Consider the following 23,770-nt stretch of genomic DNA (forward strand, 5'->3'; position numbering starts at 1 on the left):
TCTAATAATCAAGTCAAGTGATTTTCATCATCAAACAAACTTTGAAAATACTAGTCAATATTTTCATTGAAGTTACTCAAGATCTAAGTGTAATCAACCTCAGACTTATTGGAAGTGTAATTCATCTTAAAACTTGCTGCTTTTTAATAACCTATATATTTTTTAAATGTGAAAGATTAATTTGAATTTTTCATAAAATGAATGCATTTATGAATTATGATATAAATGAATCTTTATATGAAATGCTATTTAGTGTATCCTAATTGTGAATAATATGTATTTGTCTCTTTTATTGGTTTATAATTCCATTTAAGATTAGGTGCCTGTATTTTTTCATAATTTTTTTGATACCTACTATATCTACATACTTATGAGGTACATATTGTATTTTGTTACGTGCTAAACTGTGTAATAACCAAGTCGCGGTATTTAGGAGATCCATCACCTCAAGCATTTCTCATTTTGTTGTGTCGGGAACACTGCAAATCCTCCCTTCTAACTGTTTGGAAATGTACATCGTTAACTGTAGTCACCCTACTGTGCTGTTGAACGTTAGAACTTACTGCTTCTATCTGCATGTGTGTTTGTACCCATTAACCCACCTCTCTTTATCTCCCCACGATCCCCCAGAAACACACACACCCATCCCAGCCACTAGTAACTATCATTCTACTTTCTACTTCCATGAGATTAACTTTTTTTAGCTCTCCCATGAGTGAGAACATGGGATGTTTTTGTCTTTCTGCACCTGGCTTATGGGTCCTTGTATTTAAGAAGCATATATGGATTTGCATCAGGGAGATTGACTAGGAAAACTGAAACCCTGAAAAAGCAAGAATCTATAAGAGAACCAGGGAGAGAAAACAGAAGTGAAGATGAAAAGGTGTAATAGGGTAAGGGACTTCAGGAAAAGTAGGAACACAGGAAACACAATACTGACATAAATATTAGGGCTCAAGTGAATTTTATTTTATGATGCGGTTGATAGCAGGGTGTAGCAAACAGACAAAAGGAAAAGATAAACATAGGTACAATGAACAGGGATAAAGAGGAGATTTCTGTAAAAAGTTTTGGCTGTGTACTTAGTAGATAATTTGTTGGGTGAAAAGTCTGTTTATCTGGTGATAGAGTCAGGATTCCTCCTTCACTTGTAAAAGTTGATAAAACATAACTCCAAATGGTCAGCAACATCTTTAATTCTAAGGAAACAGGTCCCCAGGAAGCGTTTCCCAAAGCAGGTCTTCTGGCACAGTACTGTGGCAAAAGCTTCATGAAGAAAGGGGTTCCTTGGTGAAGTAAGTTTGGGGAATGCTGCGCATTACATTCTCCTTCTCTAAGATTCCCATGCACAGTAGAGGATTAGCAGAAAACCTGTTAAAGTCACTCCTTTTTTTTTTTGAGACGGAGTTTCGCTCTTGTTACCCAGGCTGGAGTGCAATGGCGCGATCTCGGCTCACCACAACCTCCGCCTCCTGGGTTCAGGCAATTCTCCTGCCTCAGCCTCCAGAGAAGCTGGGATTACAGGCACGCACCACCGTGCCCAGCTAATTTTTTGTAATTTTAGTAGAGATGGGGTTTCACCATGTTGACCAAGATGGTCTCGATCTGTTGACCTCGTGATCCACCCGCCTCGGCCTCTTAAAGTGCTGGGATTACAGGCTTGAGCCACCGCGCCCGGCCTAAAGTCACTCTTAATTCAGTGTTTACCAGACCTGTCTGACCACAGGACTCATTTCACTCCAAATCCTATTAATATCCTATAGAGTTATTAGCAAGAGGGTAGGTTCAATATCAGAAAACCTGGATTTGAACCTTCACTCCAACTTTTACTAGCTATGTGACCTGGGGCAGATTACTTAATAATAACCTTAAGCCTCAGCTTCTCCCTGTGCAAAACGGGTTTAATGATGTAAAGTTTGGCACGATGTCAGGTACATGGTAATTGTCAGATTAAATACCAGTTATTAGTATCTTTCAGAAGATATTTTGGGAAACCTAAGAACATCCTAAACTTTCTGCCAAATTGTCAGTAAAAAAGTATTAAATTATGCCATCATTCTTAGAACAACTAGAAGAAATATATTTTTTCAATCAAAGAAAATTGGCAAGTTTTTTGTGTTTTTCCTTCCCTTCTTCCCCCTAAACTTTTTTTTCCAGTTGGGAAATTTCAAATCAAACCAAGAAATACCAGAAGTCAGTCACATCACAGCAAGCCAATGATTTGCAGCAAAGAAGCGTCATAAGCAACAGTCTATAACAGAGATGTAAATAGATCTTGGATCAAAGATAACCATTTCTAAGGTGAAGCTACTTTAGAAAAACACAGCTGTCTCACAGGCCAGTGAGACTGTGTTCATGCCAAACACAACGGTGGAATAGGTGAAACCTGGTTTCCTGCCCTTGACTATCCAATTCAGAGGAAAAAAGCCTAACTTACTTCCTTACACAACCTGCCAACCTTGGTCGTGAACTAAGGGCCCTACGAGTCTGCATTGCTCCCTCAACCCATATGACTTTCAGGAAAAATCTAAAACCTCATACATGCTCTGGGGTTACTGCTCTGAATTATGTGCGTTTGCCTCCTAACATCCTTCAACTTCTTCAGTCTGAGTAAAATTCTAAAAGCGAAATGTCAGGAATTTGCTAACAAAGTGTGGAGTGGGGAGGCCTTCCTAGGGAGGGCTCCTACAATTGCTCCTGTGGAAAGTAGATTCTCCAACCTCTGTGTCTTCTCTGGGGCTCTAAAGCCTTATTCCTAAGGGTGCGTGCAAAGTCCTTTGGGCCGTGCTTGGCATTTTCAGCGCTTTACTTGGCAGCATCTGGATTTTCTCAGATCCATTCTCTGTATGTTACACTGAGCTGGGAAACCCCCTGTTTGAAGCCTGAATGAGTTATCACACATTGCTAAGTCTAGGCTTCCAGGTGACAGTGCCAGGAAAGACTGATTCAACCCTCGACCAACATTATGAGCTTATTGTCTCCCAAACAAGATGTCATTAGCAGCCACTGCCCCATCTTTCAGAAAGATCACAAATCTATCCCATAGGTACACACTGCCAAGGAATGCTGAGTGCATTCTCTCCATAATCGAAAGTCTTGCTCACCCTTTGTCCTCAGCAAGTGCTTCTTTAATGAATGAATGATGAATGGACAAATAACTTTTTTCCATTCCAACTTCAAACTTGTGACCCATAGAGCTAGGTCAATCCTAAGTCTATTATTCTAAAGACATGGTTCAGACACCTGTTCACTGGCCTAAGAAAACAGAAATAAGTAGGAGGAAAATGTCATGCTCAATCCCCAGCATCCCAACCCCAAAAATCAATTGTTGAAGTGTCCGATTCATCAAGTGAAACTCAAGATCTTCAAAAAGTTGCCCAATTACTAGTTTTGTAAGACATATTTTATGCCACATTTCAATATTCTAATTTCCATTGTATCTCCCAAATTATGGCTTAAACTACATTAAATAAACTTGTAACATAACCATTTATTACATTCATTTGTTGCTTACTCAGCAAACAACAGAGAGAGCTGCCTGGTGTTGATAGGCAGTTGTTAGTGATCCTATAGGAAGTGCGATGTTCATGCTGACACTCAGTAGGCAGTTTTTTAAGAGTAAAATTGTCCCGTTGCATTTCATTTTGAAATCAGAACATTAGTTCCTGCTTTATTTTCAAGCCCTCTGTTCACACTGTACTAAAGCCAATGCACTTCACTGCTTTGGTATTTAAGTGGCACATACTTAATGTCGCTTACCATATGGCTCCTGGGCTCATGTTTCAATGACCTCATGTGGTGTGTAACATTAGTTTCTTAAAAGCTCCATAGCACCTTGCCTTTAATTATAGGTATGAAATTATTCAAAGCAATATTACTAAGAAATATTCCACTCGACCCAAACATTATGGAATGCTATTGGCAGTGATCCACCTCACGAAGGATTTGTGGGGTACTTAAAAGGAAATTAGAAGGGCCTACAAATTGCCTTTACTTAGGAATACAGCAGGCGGAGCACCCAGCTGGGGTCACGGGAGGTGCAAGAATTGATCTTATGAGCCGATCCTTCTCCCCACACTCATTTTATTAATGGTCACAGGATTATAGGCTTAATAGATCTTTTTTAAAGGACTGAGTCATTCGCCTGTGGCTAACATAACTGAGTGACACTGTCTTGTGTACTTCACTATATTATTTTTCTACTATTACCTTTCAAAGGTTTTTATGTACAGGTATTTGCCCCACAAATTCATGTATTAAATTCCTTCAGTTGATATGTAACATTTTCTCTTTTAATTTTGCTGTACTTTATTTATTTCTTCCATTACATCTGCTCTCCATGACACAAAAATCACCAAGGAATGCAACTGGACATGACATTAAACTTCATAAAAACCAGAGCCTTGTTCACCACTATATCCCTACTAGTGTCTATGATGGGTAGCACAAAGGAGGTATTCAATAAGAATATGAATGAATGCCTACACAAACAGTCAAACAGAAAAACTGATACTGTGTGTCATGAAGGAACAAAAAGAACAGGATAGACCCTTATTCTGAAACAAAAGGCCTTGGAACAAGACTACATAGTGTATTGGATGGACAGGTTCTTTACGTATAAAGTTGAGGACACACCTAGATTGCTGTGAGGAGTAAGTGAAATAATGTAAGTGAAAGCTGCACAAAAATGGTAACGCACTACTCAGAGACAGTGTCTCGAACATGACAATGAGCTGTGAGGAAAATAAAGCCAGCAATTAAAACTACAACATGGAATTGCAGCAATCCCAGGATCTTCCTCGGAGCAGGGTGCAGTAAGCACTGGTTTGGGCCTCAGGGATTGATACAGTTTGGTTCTGTGTTCTCATCCAAACCTCGTCTCAAATTGTGATCCCCATATGCCGAGGGAGGACCTGCTGGGAGGTGACTGGATCGTGGGGGCAGTTTCCCCAATGCTGTTCTCATGATAGTGAGTGAGTTCTCACAAGATCTGATGGTTTAAAAGTGCTCGGCAGATCCCCCTTGCACTCTCTCTCCTGCCGCCTTGTGGAGAAGGCACTTGCTTCTCCTTTAACTCCTGCCACGATTGTAAGTCTCCTGAGGCCTCCCAAGCCATGCGGAACTATGAAGTCAATTTAAAAAATCTTTTTTCTTATAAATTACCCAGTGTCTAGTTCTTTATAGCAGTGTGAAAATGGACTAATACAGATGGGTAAAGAACATCATGGAATTTGGGACTGTGGAAGGAAAGCATTTTATTGCAAATAACTGATAGTTACAAAAACATTTTTAAATTTTATTATTAGATGTTAGCCAAAAATCTAGAAACTAACATTTACCCAAATTGCAAAATAAGAGCTTTTCATTTTTCAAAGTCTCTAAGGGTGAGGTACATCCCAGATAAAATGAGGATAGGTCAGTCTCCTTTGGTTTTGTGGATTCTTTCCAAAAATTCTGAGACTATTTAGCCTTCCCAGTGTAGTTACAGCTCACGTCAGAGTATACCCAGGCAGGGTAGAAAGCAAATAAACTGAGCTACCTGTGCCTTTTTCCAAATCACTATATGCGCTTGGCTCCTGAAAAAAAAGTCTGATATATAGGCATTTTCATTACTTAGTGAGATATTAGTGAAGACCTTTTAACATATAACACACAGTAACTGTTGCATGTTTTTAATACACACTTGACTTTTCCAGGAATGCGACTACTGTGTAAATCAGGGCAAGACTATAAGATTTTTTTGTTCAAAACATGAACAAGAGTTGCCCGCCATTTCAGAAAGTCACATCCAGTGACAACACTGTGATTTTCTGTTGCCAGTACACTGATCTTCATTTGTAGCTGCTGGCTCTACATACAGGTTCAGGCATCTAATGGCTTAATCTTATCTTCTAGGGTGGTTATACCCAAGCATTTTTATTGAAATAAATTTTATTTTATTAAAAGTTGCTTTCTTTTTTTCTACATTATATTATAGTTAGGGTACTATGCTCATTGCTTAAAATTATATGTGCACATAGATGATTATATTAACTTTGATTTTCATTTCATATTCAGAATAAAATATTTGTTATGAGAGGCAACATTGAGTCTGTAGGGTTAGGAGAGCCACTAATTTTATCCAACCTCCTCACCCTACAATTAAACTGAGGCTCAGAGAAGTGAAGTAACTTGCTCAAGGCAAGCTGATGACCGAGTCAGCACCAGCAGTTACCTAGGCAGATAGTGCTCCTCCCAACACACTGCGTTGCTTCAAAGTGATGACTGTGTAAATATGCAAAGAGGGCTAAAAATTCAACTCATACTTCAAAATGAGTTGGTGACCATTAGACTCAGGGGCAGGCACTGAGAGGGCCCCCAAAACTCCAGCACAGGAATAAGATGTTTAGAGAAGCTGTTCACTTCGTTTTCACCTGAAAAGCATCAGGTGCTTGTTCTGGCACTGAGCTTATACAAAACTCAGCTGAGGTCAATTCAGTGTCTCTCTCAAAGGTATATGGAGAAAGCAGACGTTTGTAAGGCTTGTGTTTAAGGCTGGCTTGAAAGTGAAATAAAGGCGGAAATAATATTACTTATCTCAAGAAAGCAACATTCCATTCTTATCTCGAACATAAACTTTCAAAAGTATTTGACAGTGAAGAAGTCAAGGGATATATACTCAATTTAAAATCAGTAAATGATGCCCCTGGTTTTAGGCCTTGAGTTTAAGTAGTTTTGGGCAGATGGAGTTCAACAGGAGGTCTGAATTTGCAAATAACTAGGTAGAACAGGTGAAGAGTGTGTCCCAAGAAACTTTGATATATAACACATGCATTAAAACAGTTTGAAATATTCCCGGGAGATATGCATGAGGTAATTAACATTTCTCTCAAAGCTGGCTTCTAGTCAAATCACTGCTCTACATTTACGGAACAAAGAATTCTCTCTTGGACATTCATTACTCAGATGAACCAAACGGCACTCTCAAAATCAGCCAGCTAATGGCTCAAAAGCAAGCCAACTAATAATATGTTTTAAATGATCTTCTACACTTAGCCCTAAGCCACTGCTACTAACATGAGTTCCCCGACCTGAGATTAGGGCTGTCTTCCAAACCTTAAAGGGAAATTAAAACACCTAATATTGGTTTCAAACTAAAGCTGATACCAACAATTACAATATTTACGATCCGTCTGCAAACTAAAATAGTTCATCTTTTCTTTTAGCCTCCACATGGTAAATGCTTCCTAGTTACTTCACCCAGTTCCCATAGAAGAGCCTAGTGTTTTGAGTTGGAAATCCTGAACCTTTGTAATGGACTTTGCTTCAAATGAATATGATCCTAAACACCTATACAACCGTTTTTATGAAATTAATGGAATTTGTATCTATAAAATAAAATAAAATGCAATGTATCCAAAGTTACAAATGCGCTGAGCCAAAACATTTAACTCTGTGTGGAGTGATACACAGAATTGCCTTTTGACATTATCTTAAGTGAGATCTGAGGCACACACAGCAGGCAGATGGAGGAACCGGAGAGGCAGCTGTTTCCACGCCCTGGAGCAAAGGAGCAGGTCTGGTGGTTTTAAAATCCTAGGGAGAAAAATAAACAGTTCATCAGTATGGTCACTTTCTTCAATTTTCTTTTAGAGATACCTAAATGAAAGAGGTACTTAATCTAGGTTTATGGCAATGAGGTCTCTTGGTTGGAAGCTCCTCCCACATGGCCCATGGGACCTGCCAGGGTACCATCAGCCAGAGGCCCAGACATTAAAGGTGTGAGGAGAAAGAAAAAGATGCTCTCTAGGAAGCAGCAAAACATTCATTTTGCTGCACAGTGCTAAGGACTAGAAGGAGTATTAAAAAGCAGAAAACTTGATCCATCTGAACTGATCCCACTTACTTGGCAATCCACATCTCACTGGAGAAGGACTCCGACTTCGAGACATCTGAAAAGTATAAAAGAATAACGCGAATTACACAGTACATGAAGCTCAAAAGATGAATCCTTTTGACATACTTTCTTTTCCCTAAAACCAACCAAATAGCTTGCTGAGGCACTTTAGCCCTATGATATTCCCCCCTTAAGGCTGACTATTGTGATTCTTGTTAGACTTCTGAAGTACGTGGGCACTCAACTTGGTTTAAATTATATTATTAGTTAAAAGCTGGGTTCAGTGGCCTAAGAGCAGCCATACTGAATTCAGTGCTTTCCAGAAAATAAAAATATTTATTAAAACTCACAAATTAAAGCTAAAATGATGATACAATCTCTGGAAGATACTTTATAATAATTATAAGTCAGAAACTCTGCTCTATTAAGAAAAGTCACCAGGCAGCCAGAAAATCATCATCTTTCAAATCTCACCTTTACTTTCACTAAGTAGATGGTACTGCACTGGAACCACTGCACTGGAACTAAGCCTGTGACATAGTTGGTGAGCCATAACTGGCTAACATTATTGTTCTGAGCTTTCAAACACTCTAGGTAAATAGATGCTGATGAAAAAGGAATCCATTCTGGATGAATCAAGACCCCACATAAGCAAAAATTAACCCAACTAACCAAAAATACTTGTATTTTATTTTGTGGCTATGCCCCGTTTTGTTGTGGCAAGAGGATGATGGAAACAGAAAGTTGGCTACAGTTTTACCTTTGAGAATATATTTTATTCTCATCTACAGTTTAAATTAATGTGTTCTTTCTGAGCACAACATGAGAAAGAAAGAGAAGATATAGGGGATTCTCACAGAGGACATTGCCCATGGATAAGCCTTTTGATGAGAGTCCAGAGTTACCATTTGCCATGGCTGTTGCACAGTAAGTGTCTAATAGTATTTTCTTCTGACATGCCATTTCCTCTTAGAATGGGGAATTGTGGTTCTCCCAGTATCATGCTCCCAAGATTTCCTTTTTATTTACCAAACCACTAACTGCACTATTGTTTTGCTTTTACCTGCCATAAATACTTATTCATGAAAAAAGATAATGAAGCTATATGAAAATCTCCAAGAGCAAACGGATTGTGTCACATGCATGTCTTTTCCATTTCCCCATCATTTTTTAGGCCGTTTCCTTCACTTGAATGTTCCCTCCCAATTTCCTAGCCCATTGAAATTCCACACATTCTAAAACACCAAATTAAATACTACGTCCCCATGAACACCTTCCTCATGACCAAATCTGGGAGGAATCTCTGTCTCGTCTGATGACTCTAGCCTTTCTGCTTCTTTTAATGACTATCATGTTGCATCACATTATGAATGTATTGATTTGTAAACTGTATCATGTTCCGTTAATGTGTTTAAATTATAATAATCTTTCTCTTTTATGTATTTTATTTTTCTTTTTAACTTTTAAGTTAAGGCATACATGTGCAGATTTGTTATATGAGTAAACCTTTGTCAGGGGGATTTTTGGACAGATTTTCATCACCCAGGTATTAAGCCTAGTACGTTAATTATTTTTCTCAATCCTCTCCCTTTCCCCAACATCCACTCTCTAAAGGGCCCCAGTGTCTATTGTTCCCTCTTTGTGTCCATCTGTTCGAACCACTTAGCTCCCACTTATAAGTGAGAATGGTATTTGGTTTTCTGTTCCTGTGTTAGTTTACTAAGGACAATGACCTCCAGCTCCACCCATGTTCCTGCAAAGGATATGATCTCGTGATCTTCCTGAATTAAGACCTATTCAGGGAAGAGACCATGTTTTTGTCATTTTTGTGTTCCTCCTAAATCTAGCATCCCTCAGATCCAGGAAGAATGTTTGATAAGGAGCATGCAGGAGTCACAATAGATGCTCATTAAAGTCAGTAAGGGTCTCATCAACTGCAGGGGTTTTTGGTTTTGGTTTTGTTTTGCTGAGGAGGTTGTATAACTTTGGGGCTATAGCTGCATGCTAGAGACAATTTCAGAAAAGTGTAGGGTTGCCAGATGTCATTCTCCTTCTCCACCACTCTCTCTAAAACAAGGCTGAACAACTATTTAAATAATTACTGTTTGGAGGAACAGCACGTCATTAGCCTATTTGGTGTCCACACATCTTGGTCTAGCCCTGTATTCAAAAGGTACTAACTAAATATTTGTGGAATTAATGAATAGTGGTGAATCATAATAATGTTTTTTTTATCATTTTGGAGGGTTTTGTTTCATTTTGTTTAAGACAGGGTCTCACTCTTTCACCCAGGCTAGAGTGCAGTGGTGCAATCACAGCACACTGCAGCCTTGACCTCCCTGGGCTCAAGTGATCCTCCCAGCTCAGCCTCCGAAAATAGCTGGGACTACAGTCACATGCCACCATGCCTGGCTAATTGGGGTGGGGGGAGATTTTCTGTTATGCCCAGCTAATTCTGGGGAGAATTTTTGTTTTGAGAGATGATTTTACCAACATTGCCCTGGCTGGTCTGAAACTCCTAGGCTCAAGCTACCCTCCCATCTCAGCCTCTGAAAGTACTAGAATTACAGGTGTGAGCCTCACTGCCCAGCCCATAATAATGTTTTCAGGGATGTTTTCTTCATAGTTTTAATAGATGTTTTTGCTCTTATTTTTTTCTTTAACAGAAGTATTAGCAATCTTTCCAAAAACTAATATACACAAAAGCCTATTCTTATTTTTTCTAGTTTGAAGTTGAGAACAAATTAACACCTGCAATGACCTTTAAAAGGTATCAAAATCCAGATCATTTGAGCAATTTCTCCAAACTTATACATGAATTTCTAAAGGGGCCAGGCACCTGTGCCCACATCAGTTGACTAAGGTATCCCATTCACTCTTCAGTCAACTATCTGATCTCTAATATATTGCTCATTTCATCCAAAGATAAAAACGAAACTATGAAAAACATGAAATCTACTATCCCTTGAACTAAGAAAGAAAGATAAAACTTCTCCTACTTCTTTCTAGAATAATAAATTCTTTAGCCCACAGTAGTACAAAAGTCAGTTTGGAGCTAGCATAATTGCAACAGGTTCTCTTTCCACCTGTAGACTAACAATCACCTCTTTTGTACAGTTGAAGAAAAAACTGTTAACCATAGATGAAATTGTATAAAAATGATTAGGTAGATATGTACCGTGCTTAAACCAGTATGGCTACGGGGGCAAATGGGACTTAAACTCCTGCTTCGACATCGAGTTAGAGGTTGCACCGAATTCCACTTCATAAAAGAAAGAGAGAGACATAGTCAGGAGTTTGTGGAAGTTGCCATGGCTTAAAACAATTCTATGGGACATGCATATCCCATAGAATGAGAATTCTACTGATATGATTACACTTGCCCATTACTGAACATCTGCACAAGTAATACGCCTTTTACTTCCTATAGCTGCCCAATATTTGGCAATAACTTCAAGGTGGTTTTTAAATAGAATCCCATTACGATGACCCTTGGGATATTCTGGTGTTTGGTGCCAGCAGGATTTTTTTACGAGTACCCAATTAGAAATTACATAGGAGTTTGAAAGTGTCGGAGAATGTAAGCTCCACGTGGGTAGAGATTTGTATCTGTGTTATTTATTGCTAAATTTCTAGCACAAATACAGTGTTTGGGTCATATAATAACGATTGAATAAATAGCATTGGGTGAATGAATGAAACACCACTACTGCCTATCTGCTTTCTAACTAAGTGAATAAATGAGAAGGCTATATTCACTAAAATCAGATTTTACTGGTAAAATCCTTAAAATTTCCCTTAATTCAACCCCTTTCTTTTCCAAGTTCTTTCTTTTAGGGAGAGCTTCCTTATTTTGTTTTAGGGTTTAAGCTTGGACAAATGTTTATGATAGCTGATGGGAGAGAAGAAGGAAGTCAAAAGGCAATTGCTATTTGATGTAAAACATAAGAAGAGTGGGTATTTCTTCTCCCTCCCATCCAAACTGCACTGCAGATAAGATCTTCTTAACAGACAGTGACTGCTGTAGGAGAAAGAAGTATGCTTCATTGTAGAACATGTGTAGCTGTCAGATCTATAAAACCCAATTTCTATTTCTAAGGGCTCAACCTTCTTTTGTTTAAAGACAGGATCTCAGGCCGGGTATGGTGGCTCATGCCTGTAATCTCAGCACTTTGGGAGGCCGAGGTGGGTGGATCATGAGGTCAGGAGTTTGAGACCAGCCTGGCCAACATGGTGAAACCCTGTGCCTACTAAAAATACAAAACTTAGCTGGGTGTGGTGGCAGGTACCTGTGATACCAGCTGCTTGGGAAGCTGAGGCAGGAGAATCATTTGAACCCATGAGCCAGAGGTTGCAGTGAGCCAAGATCACACCACTGCACTCTACCCCAGGTGACAGAGCAAGGCTCCATCTCAGAAAAAGAAAAAAAAAAAAAAGACAGGATCTCACTCTGTCACCCAGACTGGAGTGCAGTGGCACAATCATGGCTCACACAGCCTCTATCTGTCCAGCTCAAGTGATCCTCCTTCCTCAGTCTCCCAAGTAGCTGGTACTACAGGTATGCACCACCACACCCAGCTAATTAATTTTTTTGTAGCGATGAAGTCTCACTATGTTGCCTAGGTTCATCTCAAAATCTTCAAACGATCCTCCTGCCATGGTTTCACAAAGTGCTAGGATTACAGGTGTGAGCCATCATGCCCAGCCAATGGCTCAACATTTACGGAACAAAATATTTTAAGATAGTATTCACCGTAATGAAATTTTTAAGCTAAAAAATCCTTTTCTTAAATTCTCTTAAAATAAAATATTCCCCTTCACCACTGTATGTATGAAAGGTGCCATAAAGCACTTCCTCTATTCTCCAGTTCAAAGAGAACAGGAACAGAAATCAGCCAGCTGTTGGCATCATCCTGGACTAAGAGGCTTCGCTTAGCTCTTTCTAGTAAAATCTACATAACATAAACTATGCAGAATATCCACGCACTACCAGTTCCATCACCCAATCCCCACTACAACATATACATTCCCATGCACTCACATACGGTATGTAAGACTCCATTTTAAAGGCTGCTCAAGTATTTAACATTCTTTAGATCCAAAACATTGTATAAGCAATGGATATAGGAAGCAACTTTCCCAAACTGATTGGCTCCTCTCTCCCATCTCCTCTGCCCTCTGTGTCTCCATCCCTCCCCTCCGTACACATCATACCAAGGAGAGAAAAACAGGGCACATTCACAGTTTCCCAAAATAGAGAACTGTCAGTAAAAATTTCGCAAATCATTTCCTGAAAGTTAGTCAATTTTAAGTGCTTAGAATTATAGAACTCCTCCTATAAGTTCAAATGGCTTTGATTTTAAAATATCATAATAATTGTAAGATGGAGGAGGTAAATATGACTAATTCCACCTTCTTTTTTGTTTTTTTGTTTGATTTTGGTTAAGATGGGGTTTCTCCCATGTTGGTCAGGCTGGTCTTGAACTCCTGACCTCAGGTAATCCGCCCACCTTGGCCTCCCAAAGTGCTGGGATTACAGGCATGAGCCGCCATGCCTGGCTCCATCTTCTAAATAAAGCAAGAAGCAAAGAAATCACTGCCAGGAAATTATACAGAATTACAGAAGAATCAAAGAAAAGAATCGGTTTTTTTGAGATCCTTTCCATCCTCTCCTTTGTATGAAATCTTATCAACTCTTTATGAATTTCTTTTATAGAATTTCTGGGTTCATAAATGTTCTCGAACTTGTGAATCAAACACTTGGGATGAATTGTCACTACGCAAGGCCACCGTACAAAAGCCCCTCTCTTGGTGACAGCTTCTCCCTTCATTACGACACAGTCATTCTCCATGAGAGCAGGCCACACGTGATACAGAACTAAGGGAGCAGTGAAATCCGAGTCGTAGCTGCGGCGGTATCTGTTTTAAATACACAAAACAAAAAAGAGAAGTTGAGCAATTATGAAGCATAACTAGGGGGAAACATCAGTGTCAATTTTCATCTTGTATTATGCTCAGATCTAGATAAATATAGATCCTAATTCTGTTATTAAAGAATGGTTGTGGCCTCTTAGAATAGGAACTAATGATAACTGGGACCCAGCATGGATACATTAAGACCAAGTCTTGTCAAACTAATGTATTCCTTCTCTTCTCAGGATTACAGAGTTGCAATTCAGGGAAATGCTGATGACTTAGACTACCTATCTGAAATCCCACTCGGCTTCCCATAGAATTTCTGGTGCTGTCTTTGTGGACAAATAAAAGAAATATAGGAGGATGATTAACTTAAGTAGGTGGATTGGAAACTAAGAAGATGCTGAGGGCTCTCTCTCAATCCTGTGATAAATTATCATGTTTATGAATGACTCATATGAGATATAGAAAACATGCTCAAAGATGCAGGTGATTAGCCACAAAAAAAAAAAGATGACATTAAAAACAGCTCAACAGACTGGAACAATAAGCTGAGTTTAATAAGATAAAATGAAATGTGAATATATTTAAGGTCCTATAATTGAGCCTAAAAAGTATTTGCACAAATAGAGGAGATATATGGTTTAGTCACAGTACAAGTAGAAATATAGCAGGTTTCAGTTGTACTCAAAATGAATGAACACTGTCACAAGAGAAAGACAAAGAGAGGGAGGGAGGGAAGGAGAGAGGGAGGGAGGGGAGGGAGAGAAAGGAGGGAGGAAGGAAGGAAGGAAGGAAGGAAGGAAGGAAGGAAGGAAGGAAGGAAGGAAGGAAGGGGAAAACTATTGCAAGTTAGCTGAATTAATGGAGACTAAGAATAAACAGAGTGTTAGTCCCTCTAGGCTGGTCAGTTTACTTTCTTTAAAAGGGGTACTCAGAAGAGCACAGTGCACAGATCCCAAAAAAATGAATCTATTTTTCAAGAAATCCCAAACCTACTTCATATGAAGAAAACCTGAAGCCATGAGGCCAGAAGGAGGAGGATTTGAGTAATTGCTTTCAAATGTACAAAAGGCTGCCATGGTGAAAAAAGGGTTAGCCTTGTTTGGTGAAGTTCTAGAAGTAGAATCAAATCCAATCATTGTTAGAAACTCCAATTCCAGCTGCACAGATATCCAGTCTCACGAGCCAGAGAATGCCCTAGAAGCTGCACATGCCCTCTAGTTAAAGGCATATCATCGAGAGGCCCTATGGAAGTCTTTGATATGTGCAGATTCCATAAACTAAAACAGTGAATGGTTCTGAGTGGTACTATCCATCCTCTAAAGGAGAAAGAAATAAAGGGAGACAAATGAAGATAATGTGCTCTGTAGGGGAATCAGAAAGCTCCAACTGCAGTGTAATGTCCTAATGTCAGCTCTTTCGTGAGTTGATGCATGTTGGAGACACCAGAAACCGAGCAGTGGCAAGAAAGTATGGCATGCTGTAAGGCAACTGGAAAGTTCATTATTGCTGTGATTTGCATAAGTGAAAGAAAGTGAATGATTCTGAGTGGTACTATCTATGCTCCTTCATCAACAAGCTTGCAGGAATGCTGGACATAACTCTACAACCTGAATAAGAACCCAGAGTGAATACTTCCTGGGCACCCACTTCATGCCGGGCAGCATCCTAAGTACTTTGTCTGAATTATCTCAACTAACCTTCTACAGCCCTAGGAAGTAGGCATTATAATTTCTGCCATTGGATAGAGAAGAAACTAAGTAATAGAAAAATTAAGTGGCATGCCTAACATTATACAGCTAATAGGTGGTGGAGCTGAAATTTGAACCGAAGCAGCTGAGGCCAGAGCCTATGTTCTTAACCACTAGCTTGGCTTCTTTCCAGATAATCTCCAGCTATATCCTGTGATCTCAAGAAGTCACAATAAAATGTTTTAAATTAATTGAATGTCTTGTAATGTATAAGGGGGATATTTGCCCTGTAAAAGTTGGTAGCAATCTACTGGTCCTAGACAAAAAAGAGTCAAGAGCACCAAGTTTCAAACATTCGTGTGCATAAGGAACACCTGGGTGTTTGTGAAATTGAGAATTCCTGAGCCCCATCTTAGACCTGCTGCATCAAATGCCACGAAATGCAATTCAGGAATGTGTATTTTTAACAAGTACCTTGAGTAACTCTGATGCAGGTGATCCACACATCATACTTTGAGAAATCTGGCCTAAGTAATGCAATGAAAACTAACAGAAAGTAATGTACATTTGTATTTATAGAGCACCTTAAAAAAAAGTGTTCTAGACAGGCTTCAAGTCCTCATTAGTTCTCCCACAAAGACCAACATACTCAATGGAAGATGACGCCAGGAGTGGGTCCTGCCCTGGAGTACAGAGAAGTATATGGTAGGACCTGGAAATCACGTAGTGTCTGCTAATTTCCCCACCCAGAATTCTTTTCCCTAAATTGTTCTCAGGAAACAGAGACAGGACGATGAATTCATGATGAATCCCTTAGCCTCTGCTCCTGTGTCTCTTACTTGCAATCATTAAAAACTTCTCCATCTGCCCCGTATGCAATATCTAGGGGTGGTTCTAAGGCCTGCATTGCAAAGGCAATGCAACATATCTCCTGGATGAAGTCACTGAGGAGACAGAAGTCAACGACAGGAGGGAAGGAAATCTTGGGATTGACATTCATGGCTCGGATCACATCCTGAAAAACAAAAGATGGCATCACTTTGTTACCAACCTGTGTCAAAAACACTCTGACATCCTAAGACTATTAGAACTGATGGGAGGTGGGGAAAGAGTATGTGAGCCAAACAAGTGAAAGCAGAAAAACAGCGTATGTGCTAAAAGCAGAAAGACGTTGCCGCCCATTAACAGGAAAGGAGGAAAGAGGACACAGTAGAAATGACACCGTAAAAGCCAAGAGGGTCCTAAAAACAAAGGAAACAGAACTTCTGTGGCTTTTATTTATCATTTCCCTATTTTCCATTCTGGGCAAGAGTATGATGTGCCAACACAGAATTCTGAATTGTTTATAAACCATAATAATCATTATAATAGTTTGCTTTTACTGAGTGTTAACTCTGGCCAAGTCTTGTGCTAAGCAAACTGCCTACATTCTATCATTTAACGCTCTCAGTGACTCTATGGAGTAACAAACCTTGTTACTCCCACTTAAAGCTGAGAAAACTAAAGCACAGAGAGATTAACTAAGTGTGTAAGATCACACAGCTAGTAAGTGGCAGAGTCAGGAAGCAAATCCATACTTATTTTTCCCCAAATCCTTGCTTTTAAGAACTATGAGATTCTGTCTCCTGAAGAGCCTGTCTAAAGAAACTCAGACAATTTCTTCCCTGTAATATGTTTAAGGAAGAAATAGTCAATAATGGCAGATGCTACCAAGTAAATTGGATGCTGTTCTTCTCTTCTTTTTCATTACATAGAATTAATACTAACCACTGGATGGATTTCTGAGTTATCAGTACTCAATATAAACAGCAGCAGCAGCAGTAACAAACCAGTCCTAATAAGAGACCCAACACTTACACTGACACTGCTTTGGGAATCATAGAGATCAAGGTGACAGACGACATAGTCCGAGACAGCATTCTCAAAGTCATTTGACCCCGCGTAAGGTGGTGTCAACGATTTTCTCACACGGATCTTGAAATGTCTGAATGCCGTTTTTGCTATATGGAATGCCTCCTGCATATAAAAATGCGGCAAATTTATTTGGTGGAAACAGGTAGGTGAAGAGATACAAAGCAAGGAACTAGAAAGAATACAAGCTTCAACATCATAGTGGTTTCCTGATAACTAAACGCAGTCGGTCAAAAACATTTTTAATCTGGAAGGAAATACATCTCCCATTTTGAAAAGTACATAAACACATATATGATCATCCATGCTCACTAATGTCAAGACAGTTGGCCATTATTCTGGAAATTCTGAGTGCAGGAAGCAGGACAGCACAGAGATTGAAGGAAATAAATCCTCTGCTATGAGCTCATAGCAATATCGCATTACTGGTCAAGAAATAAGAGAAAATGATCAGTAATGTTTATGTTATAAACACATATCAAGCCTCAGGCATGTTTCCTGGCATATATTAATTCAACAAATATTTATTAAATGCCTATTGTGTGGTAAGCATTGAGAAAACTCACTTATGCCAGGAAGATGTGGCCTGCACATTTACAGAGCTTTAACTCAGTAAGTGGTTCTTAATTATCTAAACCAGGGGACAGCAAATGTTTTTCTATAAGGAGCCAGACAGCAGATATTTAGGCATGTTGGGCTACATAGAGTTTCTGTCTTTTTTGTTGTTGTTGTTGTTGTTAACAACCCTTTAAAAATCTAAATACATTCTTACATTCTTAGCTTTCAGGCAGTAGTATTTCTCTTAGAAATACGAGTCAGGGCTGAATGTGGTGGCTCATGCCTGTAATCCCAGTACTTTGGGAGGCCAAGGCAGGTGAATCACGAGATCAGGAGTTCAAGACCAGCTTGATCAACATGGTGAAACTCTATCTCTACTAAAAATACAAAAATTCTCTGGGTGTGGTGGCGCACATCTATAATCCCAGCTACTCAGAAGGCTAAGGAAGGAGAATCACTTGAACCCAGGAGGCAGAGGTTGCCAGGAGTCAAGATGGCAAGATGGCACCACTGCACTCCAGCCGGGGCAACAGAGTAAGACTCCATCTCAAAAAAAAAAAAAAAAAAAAGAAAAAGAAAAAGAAAAGAAATATGAGCCAGGTCATGGTTTGCTAACCCCTGATTTAAATAAATATAGGATAAAGTTCAATGTTTCTGATAATTCTGCTCTCATACCAATGTTTTGTTCTGTTTCTTAATATTCAACAATTCTCCTTATGAACTCTCAGGATCTTAGTATGGTACCAACCCATAATACAAACATATTTGCTTTGGAAATTAAGGATACATATGTGCACTTTTTAAATTTTTTAATTTGCCATACTCAAATAGCTGATATGTTAGCAGTTTTACTAACTATTCTTAATTAAATAAACAGAAGAATTAACACAATCACAACCTTCTGATTTTCTTTTAGAACTGAAGGAAACCAAATGACAGACATTGACAATACCACATCCACTGTGTGTACATATGTCCATATTAGAAAAAAGGTACAGTGCAAATCAACTTTGTATAAACCCATTCAAGATAGTCCTGCATTTATGGCATTTGTGGCTACTTCTTAAACACCTGGTCAATGTAACTAACTAAATAAATAAATAAATATTATAGAACCATTCTATATATGTAAATAGTTATTGACTGTGAAAATGATTCACCCCTCCTAAATATTTGTAATGAAAGGGAAGGCAAAGAAAGGGAAGGAAGAGAGGAAGGAAGAATGAAGGAAGAAGGGAGAAATGAAGGAAGTAAGGAGGAAGGGATGGAGAGAGAGAGAGAGGGAAGGTGAGAGGGAGAGGGAAAGACAGAAAGAGAAGAAGGAAAGAAAGCAGGGAGGGAGGAGGGAGAGGGGAGAGAGGAAAAAAGGAAGGAAGGGGAAAGGAATAAGAAAGGGAGTGAGGGAGGAAGGAAGAAAGAAGAGAAGGAAGGAGACAGATGGAGAGACTGAAATCTCTCCCACTTCAGTGACCTCAGGATCCACTAGTCTTTGCAAGTTGTTCGAGTCATGTTACCCAAATATGTCTCCTGGCTGCCCCAAGGAGCCGGGAGTCCCGCAGGTGTCACATACCACTGTGGCTATGTAGATGATCTGCTGCACGGTCTCAGCCTTGTCAATGCAGCGCCGCAGCAGGCACTGAGCATCCAGGCGGGCCTGGGAATAGGAGTCGCTGAACCGGGACAAGAGAGCAGCCTTGCGCCCCACACTGGACAGCTTGGAGCGGTTTGGGGACGGACTCCTGACCTTGACAGTGGTGGAGGGGCTGGCAGATCCACTGTGGCTGCGAGAGGCAGGGCTAGGAGACCGGCTCCTGGAGCACCTGTTGATGAGCAAGAATCAGCCAGGGAAACCCTTTGATTTGCTTCTTGAGTAGAGCAAAGATCACCTGGTGGCCATCAATCCGACCATCCAGAGGCAAAACCCCTCATCTGAGGAATTCAGACGTGATAAGACTTCCCTGTTATCTAAAGCCAGAATCTGGTATCAACTTCCTTTACCAAAAATTTATAAGTAACTAGAATTTCTATAAATCTCCAGAATGCATGCATGTTCAAAACCCATTGTACAATCTTTGCTGACATCAAGGCACCAAAATGTCTACAAATGCAATCATTTATCATGGCCCATGTGATAAATGTGGCCCAAATTACCTTAAGCTTCCACTTTAAGCTCCATAAAGAACCCTAAGGAAAATCCACCGCAGTGCTCAGTCCTCTCTAGCTGAAGTCCCCACTGCACTCTGTTGCAGCCTTCTTTCTAATAAAACTTTCCTATTCAAACCTATTGTTGCTGGTGAATTGTTTTTACCATCTGCAAGCCAACCACTCTCTGCTACCAGGGCTCTGATACTATGCCTCGCATCTTGGTGGCCATACGCGGACTTTACTGGAATTTCCCCTTCCTTTTTCTCCATTTCCCTTGATGGTGTGGTTCTTTACCCTTGGAAACTGACACTCCCTGGTGAGTTCAGTCTTTGGTGGGATCCCAAAGCCCTAGAGACGGAATACCTGTCTATCAGTGCTCTTAAGGGTGAGGGACTAGCCAGGGCTCTTTTCTGCTTTTGGATTGCCAGTGAACTAGCTTGAATACTCTTTAGTGACTGATGGTTTCCTGCCAAGGACACTCCCCAGTGTTACCCAAAGGCCAAGACAAAAGAGTTGATTTGCTATTGCCCATCAGGGTGGTAAGTCCACTTTCACTTAACATTGTGTGAACCACACCTTGGAAATGAGCAGTGGAGTTCTCAATTCTGCACAGACACTCTCTACCATTGTTGACTCAATTTTGGATTCAACTTTGGTGCAGACATCGCATCCCAAGTTACAGGTGAGTTCCCTTTCACAAATAGGTTTAAGCTGACCACTCAAACAACGGCACAGCCAGACCGGTCATCCAGGCAGGGGCAGGCCCTCTATCCCCCAAACAGAGTGAACCAAAGGGAAAAGGAAGGTCCAGATCCCTCAGGAATTTGGGGACCTTGTAGTCCTTTATCTAAACCCAACATAGGTTCTCTTTATTCTTCAGTTCCATCCAACTCACCCTTGGGTTGCATTCATGAAAAAATCAGTCCATTTTAACCCATACACTCTCAAAAAGAAGGATATCATTTTCTTTTGTAATCCCTAATAAATCAAATTGGCCTATTAATGGAACTTTGGATCACAATATTATTTTACAACTAGACGATGCATTTACCATAACCTCGAAAAGGATTCATAGGTCCCATATATTCAGGTCTTTTTAGCTTTATCTCAAAACCCAGAGTTACATAAAAATTTTCATCTATCCTTCCAAGGAATTTCCTCCTTCCCGATTCTGGTGTCTTAGATGATCCTTTTGCCTATCACACTGTCCTCTGCCTGCTCCTCCTTCACCTACACTCTCTCCATCTGCTCCATCCCCTAATCAACCACCCCCATATCCAAATACTTTATCCCTCTCAGATGCTCGCACAGGAGTCACATATGCCACTAGTGCAGAGTCCTCGGAAAATCCCAAAATGTTTTGCCTCTCTGCGAGGTGGCTACTTGAGATTTAGGGGCAATCCAAGTTCAGATCCCTTTTCTAATGTCTGATCTTTCGCAAATTCAACCAAGTCTGAGTTCATTTAGTTAGAATCCCTCTAAGTTCATTCAAGAATTTCAGGCTTTAACTATTGCCTTTGATTTAACCTAGCAAGAAATATTTGTGGTATTAACTACTTGCTGTTCCCATGAAGACAAATCACACATACGGCCAAGTTCGGGCAGATGAAGCTCATGTTCTTAATCATCACAATGATAAAGCCAGGGCAGAAGATGTCCCCGACACAGAACCCAATTGGCAATACCAGGACACTGATGCCAGCCCAAACAGAGGCAGGAGCAAACGAGATTACATGATCTCTTTTTTGTTGGAAGGAATGAAAAAGGCAGTAATAAACTTTTAATTTTTTTTAAATTATGAGAAATCACTCAGGAGCCATCTGAGAACCTCATCCTTTTCTAAGCTACGTTGGTGCAAGTTTTGACCCCAAAATCCCTAAGGGCATACCCATTCTGGCAATACATTTTATAAGTCAGGTTTCCCCAGACCTCAGACAAAAACTCCAAAAATTAGAGCTAGGCCCACAAATTCCCTTTCTTACTTTATTAAATGTAGCCTTTAAGGTTTTCAATAATCAGGAGGAAATATCAAAAATAAAAAGTGTTCAAAGAGGAAAAATGCCGGCGCCACAATAATTGCATGGTGACAGCAATGGCACATTCTTTTTCATTAGCCAATAACCCCAAGGCTCATCCCCATAACACTAACAGAACAGGGGCCTGTATCGCTGCAGAAATCCAGGACACTAGAGTAGAAAATGACCAAAACCTCCAGGCTACAAACTGCCCCAGGACCCTGTCCTCATTGCAAACAGAGCATCAATGGAAAAGTGAGTGTCCCTCCCTCCCTCGAGATGGAGAGGCACTTCTTTCTCCTAAGATCACAGCCACAACCTCACCAACATACCTGACAAGGGGGTACTGTAGAACGAGGACACGAGGAAGGACAAACACCTCTAACTCTATTCCTGGATTATAACCAAGCCTCTGAAAGTCATCCTCTGGTTGACTGATGAGGCCTTGGGTCCTTCCAGGCCCTTGTCTTTTCCATTTCTATGGATGAGCCTTGGGTAAATCTAATTGCAGCTGAGCAAGTCTTCTCACCACACCTTCCTACTCCAGTCATTTCTCTCCATGCTGGTAAAATGGAAACGTCTCCACCTTTATGTGATCTTATTACTTCCCCCACCATCCATACTCATAGTATCATTGTAATTTTTAAAATTTGTAATGTTACTTTGGGATGTATAACTGTTATAATGATACTCCTGTGGGTGACATTAACCCATTTAAGGGCTTAGCCTCTTACAACAAAACTCTGAATCTATCTCATCACTGCTGATTTTTAAGCCTTTTAAATGAACTAATCTAGTAAGGCCTCCAGTATACACCACCTCTTGCACTCCTAATACCATTCATGTATGTTACTATAATGATATAAACAATGTGGTAAATAACCATCATGCCACTTATATCCTATCCATTGCACATACACTTCCCTGGTTTTAAACACCATCGCCATGTCCCCCATCCCCCAACCAATTGGGACATTAACATGACTTCTCCTCTGGTATGGGGCCTCTCAAAAACTGTCAAAGTCCCCTTTCTTTTGTTTTAGACATTGTAATCAAACCAATAATACTCTATTACCTGCCCGTCCCATCCTGAGCTCTTATGGCTTTGCAGTACTGCTAAAAATTATTTAAACCCTTTTCAAGCTTTGGCTTTATTTCACCTTCAAAATTCTCTTTATTATGGTGTTTGTGCTCCGGGTACAATAGCTCCCACCCAAATCACTGTCTTGAACATAACTTCCAATCTAGAATCCCATTCTAGAAGAAAAAGGGCCCCAGGACTTATTGTAGCCAGAGCTGTGGGAATTATTGCAACTCTTGCCCCTTGGGGAGGTTTTACTTACCGTAAAATCACACGATGAAAACTTTTCACCTCCCTTGAAATACTGGCAAATCCTGGCCTTAGCAAATACTGGTGCAAGTCTATCATTGCTAGAAAAGTCTTAGGCTCACTAGCAGGAATGGTTTTTGAAACAGCTCTATATTATCTCCTAGCTGACAAGGAGGCAACTGTGCTGTCATCAGTTAAACGTCTTGATCTACACTAATGTGTCAGGAAAAGTGGAAACTCATGTCCGAGAAATTTTCAAAGAAGCCAAATGGCTAAACACACTCTCCCAAAGTAACCAAAACTGAGTCAAAACCTTTACTGATTG

The 23,770-nt window shown here is 40.0% G+C and overlaps 1 protein-coding gene across 5 annotated transcripts in view; it reads right to left on the bottom strand.

Moving 5' to 3' along the window:
- Positions 1–5,238: 5,238 nt before the first annotated feature.
- Positions 5,239–23,770, bottom strand: part of SPATA18 (spermatogenesis associated 18) — a 44,106-nt gene continuing 25,574 nt past the window's right edge. For 2 of the 5 annotated variants that reach the window (XM_008993350.5, XM_035293721.3), the window contains exons 7-13: positions 19,526–19,775; positions 17,344–17,502; positions 16,326–16,501; positions 13,672–13,795; positions 11,055–11,138; positions 7,886–7,931; positions 5,239–7,575 (exon numbers count right to left, since the gene is read on the bottom strand). In XM_008993350.5, coding sequence (XP_008991598.4) covers positions 7,568–7,575; positions 7,886–7,931; positions 11,055–11,138; positions 13,672–13,795; positions 16,326–16,501; positions 17,344–17,502; positions 19,526–19,775 — 847 coding nt within the window. In that variant the 3' untranslated portion in view covers positions 5,239–7,567. Of the gene's footprint in view, positions 7,576–7,885; positions 7,932–11,054; positions 11,139–13,621; positions 13,796–16,325; positions 16,502–17,343; positions 17,503–19,525; positions 19,776–23,770 lie in introns of all 5 variants that reach the window. The other 3 variants (XR_618649.5, XM_008993353.5, XM_008993351.5) reach the window with 3 other exon arrangements.

Source organism: Callithrix jacchus, chromosome 3 (genome assembly GCF_049354715.1).
Source record: "Callithrix jacchus isolate 240 chromosome 3, calJac240_pri, whole genome shotgun sequence".
NCBI lineage: Eukaryota > Metazoa > Chordata > Mammalia > Primates > Cebidae > Callithrix > Callithrix jacchus.